Source organism: Lactuca sativa, chromosome 2, assembly GCF_002870075.4.
Source record: "Lactuca sativa cultivar Salinas chromosome 2, Lsat_Salinas_v11, whole genome shotgun sequence".
Lineage (NCBI taxonomy): Eukaryota > Viridiplantae > Streptophyta > Magnoliopsida > Asterales > Asteraceae > Lactuca > Lactuca sativa.
In genome coordinates this window covers 152,886,590-152,906,661 of record NC_056624.2, presented here as the reverse complement: position 1 = coordinate 152,906,661, position 20,072 = coordinate 152,886,590, and the positions used below count along the sequence as shown (strand labels likewise).

Sequence of the window (20,072 nt, the reverse complement as noted above, 5' to 3'; positions counted from 1 at the left end):
CATTGCTACTGTTTTGGATTTGTTTATAAGCTATTTTGTCGATTTGGGTGATGGCTTAATGGGTTAAGTGGTCAAAAAGTCTTTAAAACCCAAAGCTGGAAAATTCAGCAAAAATTACTAATCTGTCCCTGTATTGGAAAAATTATAGAAAACTCACCAGGAATCGAATTAATGATCTGTAAACTCTCAAAGTTTCCATTTTGAGTCTAGCTTATCCATGAATTTTCCAGAACCTCTTGTTGCTTCTAACTTAGGTGAAAATCGCCCTTTTCACCAGCTGGTCAAAATTTAGCTGCATTGATAGGTAGATTTGTAAAAATCATATAAAATTGTAGAAAAATTGTTTGGACCTTCAAATGTACATTATAAAAAGCTAAAAGTATGAACTTTTGTAATATGAAATAAAAATGAAAGTTATAGAGGTCCTAAGTTTGCTAAAACAGCTCTAAACAGGTGGCTATTTTGGGTCCAAAACTGGGAATTTTACTTGCTAGTTGATTTATGTGTTTGGCTTATAAATTTGTCATCTTTGGCATTGTAGAACTCCAATAACCTTGTTATTTGAAATTTAATAGGGGAAAGGGTGATACTTCAACCAATACAATATTTGAAGTGTGAGTTGGTCACATTTTTGGCAAAGGTGAGTCAACTTGTGGTTTTAAGAGTACATTGTTAGGAGTATCCCATATCTTAGATGGATTGGGATGAACCTAGTTATTTAGGATGCATGTGCCCTTTTGATGATTGATTGTAATGTCATTCTTGTTGAAATGTTTTATGTGTAATGATACCTAGGGTGTTGCATGCTAGACTCTTCCTTGTTTGGTGTGAGATGTGAGTTAAGGTCATGTTAGATTGAGTGAAGTGTATGATCATTATGTGATGTGAGCATGTTAATTCTTGTTTGAAAATATTTGTTTAAAATGTTTTAGGACAAGCATGCTAGTGTTGTATCAAATTCATTGATGTGTTGGGTATGGAAGTAGTGTGTGACGTAAAATGTAATAACTTCATGAAATTACATGTTTGTATGAAAATAACCCTTAAGGAGGTAATATGTTAATAAAAGAATATTCATAATAATTACATGATTACTTGAAAGGGTAAAAGTGTAACTCTTAATTTAATTAATCATTATTAAATTAAAAAGGGGAACACACTAGCGGGACGAATAGTAGAAACCTAGACATAGGTAAATACCCAATCCGGATATTATGATAGCCTAGTGGGTTGAAAGATACCTATAGGAAAAAGAGCTTAAGCCAACTTTGACACCGATTGGTTTTTCTAGACAACCACTCAGGACATGGTCTTGGTACACTTTGGTATACCGGGACTGGAGTGATGTTGGTCAAGCGGTGGGACCAGTGCAAACATCACGTAGGATTTGGGAGGTGTATCTGTTGGAATTGGCACCGCTCGTACCAGTCCTTAACGACAACGCATGTACATGTATGTGCACAGTCGGAGTAGCGAACGCAGCGCACCGGGAGCAATGATTACGGGTGAGAGCCGCGCCTCACTCAGTGCATTGGGTCATGTCGGTCACGTTAGTAGCGAATGGGGTCTTGTTTTGGGGGTTTTGCGATGAATAAATAGACCCTAAATAAGAGGTAATACTTTAATAATTATAAAAATGAGTGTTGAGTAATTATTAATGTAAAGCGGAGAAACAAACTATTATATAATAATATTCAAGCGGTGAATCGATAAGATTAAATTAGTTACAGCGGTGTTGAGGAGAGTAACTAATAAAATAAGCTCCAACTGAAGAACTAAAATAAATTGAGCTAAACTTGTGTTTGTTATGTGGTGTGATGTTGTATGTCTGGCTAGTGAGTCTTTGACTATGTGTGGATGTTTTGTGTGATTCTGTCTAAGATATGTGTGTTCTCTTGACATTGTACTGTATTGAATCACTTAGCTTGTGCTAACACTTGTTCTTTGCTTGTTGGCTTTCCTTGTGTGTTGGAACAGGTAGCTTGACATGATGCTTTGGTGAGGATGGCACCATTTCACTTCGCTTCCTCCTCCACTTCCTCTCAAACTAGACTTCAAGAATTTATTTTTCCTTCTGGAATCTGAAGGTCGATCGAACTTCTTTTTCTCTCCAACCTCTGACCTCTCCAGACCCTTCTCCCTGATTTGGGTCTCAACACTCTTAGCAGCCCAGATGTCGGCTTTCAATGTTGTTGCTTGCTTAACCATTGGACCAAAGTCCGCTGGTAATCCACGAGCAAACTTGTTGGCCTTAGAGAGTTCAGTTGGAACTAGGTATGGAATAAGCTTCATCTTTTCCGTAAAACTTGCAGCGTATTCCGCAACGCTCATCTTTCCCTTCTTCAAATTCTGAAACTCATTATTGATTTCCAGAAGCTCTTGCTCTGAGCAGTATTGAAATTTAAGTTGCACCACAAAGTCTTCCCAAGACATCCTGCTAGCTTCTCCTTTGGGCATCGAATCAGCTAACAACTTCCACCAACTCAACACACCAGATTTTAAAAGAGGGATCGCAAGAGCGGTCTTCTGTATGTTGCTGCATTCGCAACTTTCAAACATTGTCTCCATTTCGGAGATCCAGTTCATAACTTCTACCGGCGTCGGGCTTCCGGATAGACATGGTGGTTTGGATGCCATGAAATCATTGTACTTGCACCCACGCCCATCATTTCCTCCATCCTGGTTGATTTTCCTAACAATCGGTGGGTTGGCTTGACCAACAATCCCACTGAAGTCATATGTGAGATATAGTTACTAGACTTATCCAAGTGGGAGACTGTTGGATTAGTGTCTAAGTCCGTAACTATATTTGGTATGTACTTGACCTGGTTGTGCATGGTCCTTTTGGGTTGCCTTCACCAAAGCAACTTGACAAGGTAATTTAAGGAGAGAGAGAGAGAAAGAGAGAGAGAATATTATGGTTTATTAATATATTATAAGAATAATATAATAAAGGAGAAATCATATTTATTTAATTAGTATTGGTCATAAATTAATTAGGAATTAATTTGGTGACTAAAAGAGATTAATTAAATAAAGGGGCATAAACTGTCAAATGTATGATAGTTGAGTTTTGGGCTGGGAAACCTAATGGAATAAAGGGGAAACTAAATTATGATGGGTATCCATCATATTTTCGTCCAAGGCCTTATTCCAGAAGGTTCCTTGGGCTGCTTGGTGGCTAAGCTATCCATTAGGGTTTAGACTGAAACCTTAACAACCTACAGTATAAATATGACCCCTAGGTTATGAAAAACTGCTACACTTGATTCCAAGAGAACCCTAGGGCCGACTTTAACATCTCTCACCCTCTCTCATATTGCCTTCTTGCTTGTGGGGTTTGTGAACCATTAGAGGAGTTACAATTGTGACTCTAAGCTCAAGATCAAGAAGACTACAAGGATTTCAAGCTTTGAAAGAGGTAAACACTTAGATCTGTTCTTATGATGTTGATTTCGAATTTTATATGATAGATCTAGGGTTGCAAGTCTTCGATTCAAAGCATGTACAATAGAGAAAGCTAGATCCAAGCATTAGGGTTTGTATGAGCACATAGGATTGTTCTTATGCATAAAACCCATCAGTGAGTTGTCCTCACTGTACTTAAGGGTCGAAGGCACAAATGTCGGCCCATTGGATTGATATCATGTTATGCATGTTTTGTATTGTTGAGATATGTTAGATCGGTATCTGGTATATAAGATGATGTTATGCTATAATGATTTGTTAGATCGGTATCTTGGTAGATAGGATGATGTTATGCATAGTGATCTGTAAGATCTGTTTAGTTGTTCACTGGCTGGTTAATGGTATGCTTATCTGAATTATGTGCACATGTTTCGTCGTTGGTTGAGGCTTCACTGCTTTGTGTGTGAGCCAACAGGCCAGGGCATTCCAACCCGATGGTTGAATGGGCCTGAGGGTATTCCATCCCAAGGATGATTGGACCCATTGTATGTTGGTATTCCAACCTGATGGTTGAGGGTTTGGGGTATTCCAACCCGATGGTTGACTGGACCCATAGTATGTTGTCATTCCAACCCGATGGTTGAGGGCCTAGGGTATTCCAACCCGATGGTTGACTGGACCCATAGTATGTTGACATTCCAACCTGATGGTTGAGGACTAGGGGTATTCCATCCCAATGGTTGATTAGACCCATAGTATGTCATTATTTGTATATGTTATCTGTTTGGGTATTGGTACTTTGGGGGAACTCACTAAGATTCGTGATTACAGTTTTGGTTTATGGTTTCAGGTACTTCAGTGGATCGTGTTAAGATGAAGACGTGACCGTACACATCCTTGCATTGTGGACTTATGATTTATGGTAAACTCTAATAATGTGAATATTTTGAAAACTATGTTGAAAGCAATTTTGATTTTTAAATAATGTTTTGGGAACAATGGCTTTTGTAAACACTTCTTTAAAAAAGGGTTGTTTTGAAAAGTTTAAATTTTATGAATTTTTATGGATGTTACAAGTTGGTATCATAGCCCTGGTTTATGTGAATTAGAGGAACACTCGTGTGATTTCGGTCTCAAACTAAGGAAAAAGGTTTATAAAACAATTTTCAAATGGTTTTCAAAATAATAAAGGAAGATTGTTTAAATTGTGGGTCATGTGATTGTATGCATGCAATAGTCGCCTGGAACCAATGGAGAATCACATGGCAATTAGTGGTATGGTGAGTAGTATGGGGTCAGCCGACCAGTCGGGTTATTGGATGAGGAGGCAGTGGTTTCCTTAGAAGGGGCTCAATTCATAGCGGGTCAGTGTGAGGAATGATCAACCCCTGTTGATAGAGTGGGAGCAGAGCAAAGGTGCACTGTGGTGTCGGGAGTTTGAGATCAAGGATTTCGTAGAAGGATCTATCATATTTTATTGCATTTTAGTGCTAGTCGGCTCCTCTGCACGGATGTTGTTTGCTTTGTGCTTTGTGCAATTCATGAGTGATATGAGTTACATATTAAGTGATATGCAAGTTACATGTGAGCAAGGTTGGATAATCTCAGAGTGACGAATTTGACCATTATGTGTAGCTCTTGTCTGAGTCCAACTGTTGTAGGGATGAGTCTGTTACTTGAAGAATTATCTGAGCTTTGTTGCATGTGATTGTATTCATGGAATAGCTAATTGACATTGTGAAGAGTTCTTCAGCAACTGATGGAATATTTTAGTGCAGTTGTTTCGATTTCAGGAGTATTTTGTGACTAGGTCTTAGAGGACCCAAGATGATTCTTGAGGAAAGTATGGATATTGGGCTCGTACTACTGGAAGCACAAGATCCATACCCGATTTAAGGAAGATTTCGGGGATTCTAAGGACTGGTCAGAAAAGATAGCATGGTTGGATACCATGGTTCGAGGCAATAGTTTGGTATCTATCGGTCTTTTGACTTGGGCCGCCCAGGCGAGGATGGGTTTTGTGTATGTTCAGGACCCTATGGCGATATTGATGTGGGTTGAGTGGTTCAGACCCGGATGAGTATGTTGGTTGGAAGTCTTGGAGGTTTGGCTAGAGGTCGTGCCTTGGGCCTCGAGTAACAGGGAGGAAGCGGTTTATATGATCGGTTTGGAATTGCATCTGGGATTTAAGTGGCAGATTGTCGGATTAGATTGTCGTTGTTTGTGCCAAGGATCTCGCCCTTCAGATTTCCTAGTTTGAAGGAGTGGACAGGCTTCTGACCTCCTGAGTTAGGTTTGATTCTCAGCTTGAGGTCTGTTGGTCGCAGTGGTTGGTGATACTATGTCAACGGCCGGTGTGCGCAAGTGGTTTGATGTGGCACGAGTACCTTAGCGATGTGAGCAAGGGTCGTATTGGTGGGAGATGGGAAAGCTAGGTGTCAGATTGTCGTGTAGGTTACAAGCAAGGTGTCACACCCCCGAACCAGACGACGGAAACGTCCGGGGGCTTGGGTGACTTTATCGTCACAATGTATATAATTGAAACAAGACAACATCATACATATCAAAATACAACCATCATTGTTTACATCAAGTATAGTATTATAAATTACATGCCAACATATTTAGTGTATGATGGTAACAAAATACGACAAATTCCACATGTTCTTGTTGACCTTTCCGCTTAACGATTCCCTAAGAATACAAGTTATTTTGAAAATGTCAACATATATAATTTTGGTGAGTTCATAAGCATGTTTGAATGAAAAATTTTGTATTGTTCGTAAAACACCAGAAAATCCGATATTTTCTGTAAAATGGTTTGAAAGTGATGTATCAAAATCAAGTATTAATGCATGTGTGTTTTCTGTTTTTGGAATGTACATAAAAATCTAATCCGAGAAAAAATCTTGTATTTTCTGTTGTAAGTGGAAGGTATTGTTTAATTGTATGTTTCCCCAGAAAATCCGATATTTTCTTTTTATAAAAGTGCCGTGGTCTTAAAACCCTAAGACCGAATATCAGTGTATGTATGTTTTCGTATCGACAAGATTTTATATGTATTCCATAAATTTATAATGGAGTTAATCTTTATGTGAGCCGTTATAACCATACTTGATAACGACAAATTCACCTGTCATGGCGTTTTCAGGCGCCGACTTGTTTAAGGTAAAGTTTGTCACCCTAGACCGGCCTAGTCTAACTGTAGCGAACAGTTCAGGTGTGGGGTGTCACCCCGTATAGATCTATACACAAACTCTCGCTCTCCCTCTAGGAGAGTCTGGTTATAACTTACATGCTACGATTGTACACTCGAGAGGTGTCAACCGACATGTGTCACTAGATCCTTAACTGAGTTTACGCGAATATTGTATTACGTTGTGTATAATGTTTCCGTGTACGTTTTATGTTTGAAAAGCCCAACGAGTATGTATGTAAATATACGAGGCCCAACAAACATGTAGAAGGACAACTAAGGCCCACTAAACGTGTAAGTTATTTTCAGGCCCAATAAGCATGTAAATGGACCACTAAGGCCCAACAAACATGTAATGTATAGTCCATGCCCAATAAGCATGTAAATGGACCACTAAGGTCCAATAAACATTTAATGCATAATCCAAGCCCAATAAGTATATAAATGGACCACTAAGGCCCAATAAACATATAATGTATAATCTAGGCCCAATAAACATGTAAATGGACCACTAAGGCCCAATAAACATGATATGTAAGTATTAGGCTCAATAAACATGTAATCGATGTATTTAGTTCGTTTGTTATTACATTGTTTGTTTTAGCTCAATTGTTTTCCTAAATGACATAAAAAGCCCACTTTTTGTAATGATGACATTTTTGGCCCATTAAGCCGAAAGTTTACAATTTAGACACATTTTTGGTAAAATTGACACTTTAGGTCCCTTAAGAACAAAAGTATTCATTTATGGGTTTATTTCAAATAAAATGACATTTTTAGCCCACTTTTGTTAAAAATAACATTTTTGGCCCAATATCATGAAAATTGACATCTTCGGCCCGATTATATAAAAATTGACATTTTCAGCCCAATTTAATAAAATTGGCATTTTCATCCTTTTTTAACCAAAAAACAACATCTTTGGCTCAAATTTGTTTAAAATGACAATTTAATCCACAAAAGTCATAATTTTTCCAATTTGGCCCATAAAACCGTAACCGCCCAATTTAAGCCCATTTTGTGAAAAATTTACTCTTTTGGCCCTTTTAAAACCATGAATATCATAAAGACTCCTTTTTTTTATAAAAATGACTCTTTGGTCCTTGGAAAACCGTAAGTATCATAAAAGCTTCATCTTTTGGTTTATTTATAAAAAATGGTCCCTTTACAAGATTTTGTTTAGTTTTTCAACATCCTTAACATGTTTAACACTTTCATCTTTATGGTAAGTTGCATAAAGTGTTTTAGTTTACAATATTGTCAAGTTTTGATAGAGTTCTCGACATTTATGAAGTTTCATCACATAATCACAACATATACCCGAGAAAACACACTTAAACATGCACAAATACATAGATCTATCACATAAGCAACTTGTATTCTCCCCCAAAACATAGTAAAACCGAAAACAAAGGGGTATAAACTCACATAGGGGTGTTGGATTCGGCTTTGATGAAGAATGAGAGAGATTCTTGGCCTTGGTTGTTTCTTGAGGAGAGTTTTCGAGTCCTAGGGACTTCTAAGAGCTTGAATCACGGTTTAGAATGTTAGTAAGTGAAAGATTGGTCATATGAAGTTAAACACTTTGAATAAAAAGTGTCTTACCAAGTATGAACTTTGATGGAGTGTTCTTGAACACAAACACACACAAATTTCTTGATGAGAAATGAGAGACCTCTTTAGAGTTATTAGAGGATTTTAGGGATTGAAGTTGGATGAGTTGGGGTGGGGTGTGGGATCTTTGGCCGTAAATAAAGGGGAAAGATGAGAGTGATTAGAAAATTCGCATGGAGGGTAATAGGTTTCTAGATGTATGTGATTATCTTGATATATGATGGATAATTATGTGTTGTCAAGCTTACATTAAATCTTCTTTCATTTCCCCTGTTTTTTTTAACCATGAATAGGGTGAGGGAAGGAAAGGATTTGATGTTGGTCTTGAATTGAATATATCCGAAAATATAAGGTCCACTAAAGGAAGTTTTCGGCCCATTGGGCCCAACTATGTGTTTACGACCCAATAAGATAAAAAGGAATGGAGTTTACGGCCCATTAGGACTAATGAAATCATTTATGGCCCATCATGGTCCATTAGAGATAAGATGAATCATTCTATGCCCATATGACCCGAAATGCTTTAGTTTCATGGATGTGGGTCCAATTGGAGCCCAAATAGGGTTCCTTGGCCCAACATAATCAAATTGAGAGTTTATTGGCCCAATAGGCCAATAAAAGGATTCTGGTCCAATTTGAGTTTGAACTGGAACATTAGGGTTACAACCCACAGTTAAGTGTATGAATTGCTTTGAATTAGGTTTTTGGAATGAACATCATGTATTATCAGATTAAAGTTACAGAACACATCAAAAGTTGAATATATATTGACAGAATTTCCTAGCCGAGAGTACTAGTTGTGACACAAGGGGTGTATGTTTGGATGGTAGATTAGTAGTTGCCTATGCTTTGTAAGTGTTTATTATGAGGGAACTCAGAGGTTTTCAATTTAAATTCAGGTTTTTCTTGGGGTTCATTTGATTTGTATCTGGAGGATCATTCTACGGATGATATTTATTCCATGGTCAAGTATGGTTGTACCTGGTTGGGTTGTTTGGGTTATGTTTTGGTATCAACACTAGTGGATAGTGGTTCAAGTTCTAAGTGGGGGAGAATTAGGATTCTCAGTTTGAGCGTCAGTCATTGAGGGTTCTGTCAGTTTGATGTTTAGTTTGCTACTATCAGATTTGTTGGGCAGATGTTGATCGGTGAACCCTTTCCAGAAGCGGGTATGTTCAGCTACATGTGGGTTGTGGTTCTCTAGTTTAGGTGTCAAGGTGTCCTAGACCATTGGTCGTTGAGTTCATCTTCCAGCGGGAATTCTATGAAGGATTTAAGTGGTGACAATTTAAGAGCAAGGAATGTGTCACCTACCCTCCAGTGCAGTATGTATGTTCCATTGGTTCGTGGGTATGTTTACCCTCAATGGTGTAGTGGAATTCTGATTCATAGCAGACTCAAGTTTTGGTACCTTGTAAGATCATCTTGGAGGTCTTCTCGAGCTATCGATGTAGTTTCGGAATCTGTTCAGTCTAAAACAAGTATGGGGTCTTGTTTGACCAATCATGAGGATGTTTTCTGTTTTGATTAAGGTGGCCTTTCGATTATCTCTGGTGTTTCTTTTCTTTTCAGATGAGATCATGGGGTTCTTAAGTATGTGTATGGGGGTACTCTTTGTGAGCTGGGCAAGAGGGAACTGGAGCATTTGGATCAATTTATGTGCATGGTCCTTTTTGGGTTATAGTTTTCGAATTTGACCAAGTGTGCGATCGTTATCTAATCTGCGGATCATGTGTGACTTTATTTTCGTAAGGTTTTGCTTGGTATGTGTTCTGTGGTGCTCAGTTGGCATTGTAAGGGAGTCGATTAGATCCCTTTGAGGCAATTGAATGAGGTGGACATCTTCAGGAGTGTTGGGCAAATGATGCGATGACTACAATTTCGGTGGGTTATGGGGAGCATTCCAGTCATAGGCTGTGGTTGTAGTGCTTTCGGTGTGGACGCGTTAGCGGGCGGTCTGGCAAATTGTAAATTTGTTGGTTGGATAAGGGAAACAGTAAGGATTGAGGAAGTATCAATTCGGTATTAGAAAGTCTCGGTATGTTGTATGCAATATAATTGCAGTTGTTCTCAAGTCGTTGTTAGATTTGTGATTCTTAAGTTGGAAATTTCTTATGTAGTCATAAGTCATAAAGTTCTTGGTGATTCTATCAAGTGGATACCCAGATGGGGGTGCACCAGAGCCGGTAAGGTTTGGGTGTATCGTAGAAGTTCATGGTTAGATCGTCGTTGCTCTTCGAAGCAGGGGTTGTTAATGACATAACAAGAGTCAAGGGTTGTTAAGATTTTGGTTCATCATATGGTTCGGTTTTGGGTTAAGTTTCCGGTCGGTGTGTTTCGAGGATCATTCTTCATGGTTCTGGTAGTGCCCCAGTTGGGGACTAAGGGTAGAATCAAATGGATATTCATCAGTTTTAGGGAAGGTTCCATGAGGAGTTTTCATGGGTAGCCATTTTCGTGTAGGCTTTTGGTGGGAACTCGTGTTAGGAATCGCGAGTGGGTTCGTGCAATGTCCGTATCCAGAGCGGAGGGGGTTAAGGAATTTGTATGTCAAAGTCATCAGTTAGAGGGTTCAAAATGTAGTCTATGTGTCTGCACTCCAGGATATCTCCATCTTGTGAATGAAGGGCAAGTAATGAGGTTTCAGGCTCTTAGTAGTAGTGTATCGGCCCGACAGTCGATGAATTCCGTATTTTGTATCTCTTATGTGTTTATGGAATTGTTATCATCAAAGGCTGGATAGATTGTTTGATGGATACGTTTCATGGTTTTAGCAATCGGTTCAGTTGGGGAGGTCTATCAGGGAGTCAGGCTAATTCGATACCCAAGTTCGGATATATAAGGCTAGGCCTTTGCATGGGATTATGGGTTATCCTTCTTCTAGTTGGCAATTTCTGTTTAGGTTTGATTGTTTAGGGAAGCTCATTTTATGTACAAAATTTTCGGGTGCATTCCTCAAGTGTTGTTTTGTTATAAGTGTTAGTAAGGAGCGATTTCGAGGACGAAATCTAATTTAAATAGGGGAGAGTTGTAACATCTGAAATCTTGAAGAGAAATTGTTGAGGATAACCCTATTTATCGGTTAACTCAATGAGTTGGAGGGACCAACTCTACGTGTTTAAGATGGAAGAATCGCGGGAATGAAATGAACCAACTCGACGGGTTGAGAAGCCTCAACTCGGCGAGTTGGAAGTTGGGAAGGAAACCCTAATTTTTAGGGTCTTACACCCTATTTAAAGGCCTTAAGTCCTTTTTATTGTCTCCTTATCAGCCTCCACTGTTATCAAAATCCTAAAACGAGTTGTAGCCTCCATTGTCAAGTTTTTGAGCTTTGGAAGGAAGTTTGGTGTTCATTTTGTGCATTGTGAAGGAATTAGAAGATCTTGAAGTTTATAGCTTAGAGAAGGAAGTCTTGGATCTAGAATCCTCCATTTCTTGTAGTCACTTTAAGGTATCAAGTTCATATCTTGATTTGTAGATGATTAGATCTCCTCATTTTGGGTTTTGTTGTGTTTTGGCCTCTTTTTGGGGATGATGATAGAGTGAAGTCATTTAAGGGGTTGTCCTTTCAGATCCGAGTTGGTTTTGGTACCCTTGAGTTTAAAGGTGCAAACTTTATGAGGATTTTGGTGCTATGCATGCATTAAGTCAGTTATTACGTCCATTCCAAGCTTAAGAGCTTCATTTAGACATGCATGAATGTAAAGTTGGCAAGTTTACGTGGTTTTCCAGCTCAAGGAAGTCAGATCATTGTTGAAACCTATTTTGACGATCGGTTTGTGCGGAATAAGAACATCTTGAGATTTAACAATCATAAAAATATAAATGAAGAACATAAGATGAGTAATTCCATGATTTTACTAGAAAAGATAGATAAAAATAATACATGAAGAACATGGGTTGGGAGAGATAACTCTCCCTTCGTGGGAGAGATCCCACCACACACTCTCTCTCTAAGAAATACATTTTAGTGCACTCTTACATTTTATATGACCAACTCTCTCTATAGAGAAACCAAACAGTACAATAAATGGAATAAAATAACCTAACTTATCACTCATAATTTATAGAGCATTTACATGATCCAACATTATCTCCCTAAATGATCGCAAATAATGAAGGATACAAATGAAGTGATAAAAGGCTAAAATACACAGTTTCCGACTAGGAAGTGTGGTAATAATGATAACCAAATGCTGAAATGTCTATGAAACTCTGAAGTGTCTATGATGTTTGAAACTGGTCGATGAAGTCTCTTTCGTCAAAGTCTTCTAAGTACCGATGCATAAGCTTCTCCGGTGCTGAAGAGTGAGATTCCAATCCACAAATGCAATCAGTGAACCGAGTTGATCAACTTAAAAAAATGTACCAATAACTTTTGAACTGTATGTCCCGTAATGAAGTCACACTTCGGTTTTAAAAATTCTGAAACATCTCTTGTTCTCTAATCATAATACACCCAAAACTCTTCAAAAGAATAACCTGCTAAATAGGGCTGAGCATTTGGACCCGTGGACCGGACCGGACCGGACCGTTTTTTCCTGGGCCGGTTCTCGGTTCTAGGAATTCATCAAAACCGGTCCGGTTCGGTTTTTACCGGGTTTAGAACCGATTGGACCTGATTTAAAAACAATTGTAATCTGTGAAAATTTTTAAACAATCATAACTCATTCTTTTAAGTCGTTTGAGACACGATTTTTTCCAACGTTTAATTTACAATTTGCAGATGAACTTAGACTATAATTTTGTTGATTTTGGTATTATATTCAATGAGCTATAGTTTTTCAAAGTTGAGCTATCAAAGCTGAAAAAAATTAGCTTTTCAGCCACATTTTTAAAATTTTGTAATTTGTGAAAATTTTAAACAACCGTAACTCATTCATTTTAAGTCGGATTGACACACGGTTTTTTCCAACGTTTAATTTACAGTTTGTAGATGAATTTAGACTATAATTTTCTTGATTTTGGTATTATATTCAATGAGTTACAATCTTTTAAAGTTGAGCTATCAAAGCTGGAATTTTTTAGTTTTTCAGCAAGATTTTTAAAATTTTGTAATCTGTGAAAATTTTTAAACAACCATAACTCATTCGTTTTAAGTCGGATTCACCTTCAGTTTTTTCCAACATTTAGTTTACAGTTTGTAGATGAATTTAGAATATAATTTTGTTGATTTTGGTATTATATTCAGTGAGTTACAATCCTTCAAAGTTGAGCAATCAAAGCTGAAATATTTCAACTTTTTAACTATTATTTTATACTATAATTCTGAATTTTATGTGTATCTGACAGATAAATCATATGAAAGGGATCTTGGTAAACTTGATTTATGTGTTAGTTGCTTTTATTTGGAAAATTATAATATTATAACATCAAGGTAGATTAGTTATGTATGAAACGAAAACATAATCATTTTTACAAGTATTATCGTATCAAACCCAATAACATATTCGTTTTAACGAGTTATATCAAACCCAAAAACTTATTTTAACGACTTGTACTCTATGTAATTAAAGTTGTACCGGTCCAAACGGGTCCAAGAACCGGAAAACCCAGACCTGGACCCGGACCCGGACACGACTCATTCGATTTGGTCCGCGGTCCACAATATTCTCTATAACCGGTCCGGTCCAAGAGCCAATTCGGTCCAAATGCTCACCCTATATGTGAACATTTCCAACAAGTTTGTTACCCAGATGTGTACAAAAAAAGATAATTACTCAAATATAAACAAACAGAAAAGTTAATTACCTTTCATATTCCATCAATCAAAATCAAAATAGGATGATATAATAGTTATTTATAGTTTTTCAACTTTGTAATTTTCTAAAAGTCGGGGGGTGGATGAGCCAAATAAGAATCTTGAGGGGGAAGAGGGGTAGAGGGCTGAATCAATTACTCGACATAACGTGATTTGCCGTCAAACGTTAATGCTTTTCTCCTTTAGATTTCATGCTCCGTCAGGGTCGCTATACCAAACCTACAAATCGGAGAACCCCTCTTCTCTCACCGACGAAACCCGGTCAATCAAATCGAATTCTGGGCGTTTACTCAATTGTTTGTTGATTGGAGGTCTGTTTCCGCAAACAACCACAATACATACGTATATAGAGCGAACAGAGCTGGGTGAGCAACACAGACAACTAGCAAAGTAAAAGAAAAACAAAATCAATGGGTGTTCCGGCGTTCTATAGGTGGTTAGCTGACCGGTACCCTCGATCAATAGCGGACGTCGTGGAGGACGAAGCATGCCAGGGTAATGGGGTTGAATTGTTAAAGCCGAACCCTAACAACATCGAGTTTGATAATTTGTACTTGGATATGAATGGGATTATTCATCCATGTTTTCACCCGGAAGGAAAGGTAAATTACTTTGTTTCACCTCTGTTCTGATAAAAACTATGCGTATCGGAGTTAAACTACTACTTTCCAAAAAGAAAATCTGAAAGATTTTTATCAAATTTAACACCATTATCTGTATTTAGCACACGAAGCTTGGTGTAAAATTTCAACACCTATCCTTCAACTATTGCATTTAATCCAATTTGACATTTTTTGTTCTTGCTCGATTCAAACAAGGATTATAGAACTTGAATTGCATTATTTGAGAATAGAAGGTATTTTCTGATTAAGTCTTGCACTTGGTATTGCAGCCTGCTCCAGCTACATATGATGATGTATTCAAGTCAATATTTGACTACATTGATCATCTCTTCTCATTGGTGCGTCCAAGAAAGATTCTTTATATGGCAATAGGTAAAGCCAACAACTTTCAATCTTTTAAATCATCATCCAAATTGAACTACCCTTCAGCTGTTTGCACTTTCAATTTTTGCAGATGGTGTGGCCCCCCGAGCCAAAATGAATCAACAGAGGTCTCGTCGATTTAGGGCTGCTAAAGATGCTGCTGAAGCAGTAAGATTCCTTTTTCTTTCTTATATAATATGTACTCTATCAAAGTGGTTGAGATAATAACCAAATTAAGTAACTAAAGTAGTTTTGTGTCATTTAGGAAGCTGAAGAGGAGAGATTGAGAATTGAGTTTGAAGCTCAAGGAGCTGCACTTTCTCCTAAAGAGAAGCTTGAAACATGTGATTCCAATGTCATAACACCTGGCACTCAGTTTATGTCTGTGCTTTCTGTTGCCCTTCAGTATTTTATACAATGTAGATTGAACCACAATCCTGGTTGGCAGTATACAAAGGTTTATTGATAATCCTTCACCTTATACTTTCTTTTCAGCAACAATCAAAGTGTTTTTGTGTCTAATTTGTCATCAGTTCAATTCTAATTCCTTTTTGTTATATATTTATTTGAAGGTGATTCTTTCTGATTCAAATGTTCCTGGTGAGGGAGAACACAAAGTAATGTCATTTATTCGGTTACAACGAAATATTCCTGGTTTCAATCCAAACACACGTCACTGTCTCTATGGACTGGTGAGTTGAGTTGTATTTAGTTATTTACCATATTACCCTTCTCCTTCCTTATCATTTAAATGAGGTATATCGGTTATTTTGATAGGATGCAGATCTTATTATGCTTGCTCTAGCCACTCATGAGGTTCACTTTTCAATATTGAGGGAGGTTAGTGGATAATGACATAATGTATAGTGGAATCTGTCATTTATGTTCATTGGTTTTTTACCAATCTAACCTTAAATGCTGGACAGGTGATCACACTCCCTGGGCAGCAGGAGAAATGTTTCCAATGTGGGCAAGTTGGTCATTTGGCAGCTGAGTGTCGTGGGTCTGTAGGCAACCATGTTGATGCAAATGGAAAGCCTGTAAATGATATTCCAATTCACAAGAAAAAATATCAGTTCCTCAACATTTGGGTGTTAAGAGAATATCTGCAATATGATTTAGAGATTCCAAATCCTCCTTTTGAAGTCAACCTTGAAAGATTGGTGGATGATTTTGTTTTTCTTTGCTTTTTTGTTGGCAATGACTTTCTTCCCCATATGCCAACTTTAGAGATTCGAGAGGTATGTGAAGTAATTCTTTTTGATAAACCAATCATATCATATAATGTATTTCACATTTATAAATATCAATTTTTTTTTTCTTTTTTGTAATTCTAGGGTGCTATAAGTCTGCTGATGCAAGTTTATAGAAGGGAGTTTGTTACAATGGGTGGTTATCTTACTGACTCGGGTGAGGTATGTAATTTCTTGAATTTTTGTCCTTTTTGACACAAAAAACAACCATATAATCATTTTATATCAGAATGGTTAGAAATTGATCAGTTTATGTAATAGCATAATGAATAAATAACATAAAAATCCTTTTTTTTGTATGTATTATATACAAACACCTAAATTTCCAGGTCTTGCTGGACAGAGTTGAGCAGTTTATTCAAGCAGTTGCAATTCATGAAGACCAAATATTTCAAAAGCGGGCCCGCATACAAAAGGTAATTTTGGAAAATGGAAAATGGAAATATCACTATAAAATTTATATGCTTCTTATAATAACTTATAACTTATATTATGTTGTTTTAATTTTAGTCATATGAGAACAATGAAGAGATGAGGCGTAAAGCAAGACAAGAAGTTGTTGAAGAGCCTGTGACTCCAGTAGTTGACAAGGTATGATAAAATATAAATCCTCTGAAATCAAATGATTATTTATTTATTATTATTTTTTTTTGTTACATATGAAAACCATTTTAACTTTTTCCTTAATTTTTTGCATAGATCAAATTAGGGGAACCTGGGTACAAGGAAAGGTATTATAAGGAGAAGTTAAATTTAACAGATCCAAAGGAGATTGAAGAGGTTAAAAGGAAAATGGTGAGTTCCTTTTACTCTTTTAGTCTTTTAAGTTTTATCATAAGTTTCTTTAATAAACACAAATTAATTTATAAAAATTGTTTCTTTTATTCAGGTATTGCATTATGTTGAAGGATTATGTTGGGTTGCTCGTTATTACTATCAAGGCGTATGTTCTTGGCAATGGTAAATAAAAATTATCCTCAAAAATTCTTTCTATTATTATTATTTTTTTAAATTGCTCAAATTGACATTTTGTAGGTATTATCCATATCATTATGCCCCATTTGCATCTGATCTTAAAGATTTAGCTGATTTGGAAATAACTTTTTTTCTTGGAGAGCCATTTAAACCTTTTGATCAGCTCATGGGAACCCTACCAGCTGCAAGGTACTTACTTTACATCAACCAATAAGAAATCGACATGTGTCTTTTTGAATTAGTTTATATTATATCTTATTCGGTAATAATAGCTTTGAATTCTTTAAAAAAAAATGCTACAGTTCAAATGCTCTCCCTGACAACTACAGAAAACTCATGACTGATCCTTCATCACCTATAATTGAGTTCTACCCTTTTGGTAATTCCAACTAATCTTCTAATTTCACTAAATGTTTATTTATTAATCTTCATAACAATAAAATGTTATATATGTACATGTAGATTTTGACATTGACATGAATGGAAAGCGATTTTCATGGCAGGTAATATTGGTTAAAAATGTCAAACAAATATTTTTTCTTTACTAAATTATTTAATTTCATGATATTTTTTGCTCTTAGGGGATAGCAAAATTGCCATTTATTGATGAAAAGAAGCTACTCACTGAAACAAGAAGACTTGAGGACACTTTAACAGTTGAGTATTTTGCTACATTTGAATCTTGATTTTTTTTTGATGTTTTTATTTTTCAAATGCTATATTTAAAATATGGGTTTTATTTTTTATTTTTTTTACAGGAAGAAGAGCAAGCACGGAATAGTATTTGTTCTGATTTATTATATGTATCTCCACATAACCCCCTGGCCCCACAAATTATTGCATACTATAATTTTTTCAGTCAAGTACACCCAACTCAAAGATGTCTGTGGCCAATTGATGTATATGCTAGGTTTGTTGTTTCTTTTTTTCTTTTTTTCTTTTAATATAAATTTTAATTTTAAGTTTTTATGTTGGATTTATTCAGTGGTGGAATGAATGGTTACTTGTGGTTGTGTGAGAGAAATGGTTTCAGAATGGTGCTTCCTTCCCCAATTAATGGCTTAGGGGATATTATGAATAACCATGTCATGTAAGTTTCCTTAAAAACAATATTTAAAAAAAAAAAGATTTATTATTATTATTTTTTTAAATTTAGTTATTGTTTTGCAGAAATGCGACGTATATAAATCCAGCACCTCATAAACATATTCCAGAACCACCAAAAGGTGTAGCCATGCCAAAGAAGGTGTGTTTTTCACTTTTTTGTTTATATATTTATTGAAAGTATTATTATATATTATATATAAAATGATGTATATATTATTGACATGTAATTGCAATTATTATTGCAGATTTTGAAACCTGTTGATATAAAACCGTTGCCTATTTTATGGCATGAAGACAATAGTGGACGTCGAGGACAAGGCAGTTATAATAGGTACACTTGCATCTCTCTTGCTAATAATTCTTAAATATACATAAGGGTATTTTGGTCTTTTTTTTTTGTTTTTTAATGCTGACATATCTATAATTATTCAGGCCACAAGTACCAGGGGCAATACATGGAAACATGTTGGGTGAAGCTGCACATCGTCTCTTGAAAAACTCGCTGAATATAAGATCCAGTGGTCCGTCTTCAGGGTACTACGAGCAGTCAAATTACCGAAATACCCCTGGCAGCAACAATCTTCAACATAGACCAAGACCAGCCGGTCCTTCTGGGCATGGAAGAAACCCTAACCCTAATGAAGATCAATTTTTTTACCAAAATTACCCCTCAAATCCTAGGGCTTCAATGCCTAGGCCCAAATTCGGTTTCTCCAGACCACAAGGGAATAATAATAATTATAATAATAATAATAATAATTACACGTATCAAGAACAATACCAAGATTTAAGTAATGGGATGGCTGGTTTATCAATGAATAATAATGGAATCAGAAACAGACAGTATCCGGTTAGGGCGGCAGCGGCACCACCACAGAGCTCCGGCAACCTCCCGACCCCGCCGTCTACTTGGATCAGTAGACCTTCTTCTTCAGCTGCCATGGGAGGGGATGGAAATGGAAATGGAAATGATAAAGATGTAAAGAAGGTTTATCAAATCAAGAGTAGGGTTCCACTTTCACAGGAGGATTCTGTTTCTGGTAATAATGGAGGAATATAATGGGGGGTTTAGTAGTAGTAACTTAGTTTGTTTGATTTTTATTAGAGACATTTGAAGGTTGTAGTTGTTTGTTGTATATCTTCTTGGTTTATACGACAGGATTAGTCAAAAGGATAGAAAAAGGGAAATATGCATATACCTCTGCAATTGTGTAAGCACATTGACATTGTAAGTTAACTTGTTTTTATTATTTTTATCAACTTTGTTTATTTTATTTAACTGTTTGTAACTGGATATGTCGTTTGTGATCTAGTTTGGATACATTAATAACTTGATACAATAATGAACTATGCTCTGTGTGTATATATATATTTGTGTACGCTTTTTATCATGAAACTTATATTTGTGTTGGTTTATCAAGAATTCAAGATGGTGGTGTCGTTTGATTTTGTTGAAGATCTCATTTTCAACAAATAAAATATAAAATGGTGTAGTTCAAAACCTGCTTCCATTTTCTGGTTTCTTGCAAAAATGAAGATAATCCAAATCTGGAAAAGGTACGATGTAGAAACGAAAAAATCTAGAAAAAGAATCTTAGAAAATCACAAACAAGGTTCACACCAATCCAAATCAAAACCCACTTCCTCAATTTCATCTTGTATGTTTTTGGCCCAGAACAAGAACTTTCTATCCTCTACCTATGATAAAGATTCAAGAAGAAAAAAAAAACCAACTCGAGGAGTGATTCTTGACCTCTCACATATATCCCTCG

General features: G+C 36.5%; 1 protein-coding gene across 1 annotated transcript; it reads left to right on the top strand.

The window, feature by feature from the left end:
• The first annotated feature begins 14,143 nt into the window (after window positions 1-14,143).
• Window positions 14,144-19,579, top strand: LOC111906467 (5'-3' exoribonuclease 4). The gene is made up of 21 exons (XM_023902224.3): window positions 14,144-14,581; window positions 14,872-14,974; window positions 15,057-15,133; window positions 15,231-15,422; window positions 15,538-15,657; window positions 15,743-15,805; window positions 15,892-16,206; window positions 16,303-16,380; window positions 16,548-16,634; window positions 16,729-16,809; window positions 16,918-17,013; window positions 17,108-17,178; window positions 17,254-17,382; window positions 17,496-17,572; window positions 17,656-17,696; window positions 17,775-17,849; window positions 17,952-18,103; window positions 18,179-18,283; window positions 18,364-18,439; window positions 18,546-18,631; window positions 18,733-19,579. The coding sequence occupies exons 1-21, from the start codon at window positions 14,390-14,392 to the stop codon at window positions 19,358-19,360; spliced, it is 2,844 nt and encodes a 947-aa protein (XP_023757992.1). The 5' UTR covers window positions 14,144-14,389; the 3' UTR covers window positions 19,361-19,579.
• The last annotated feature ends 493 nt before the right edge of the window (window positions 19,580-20,072 follow it).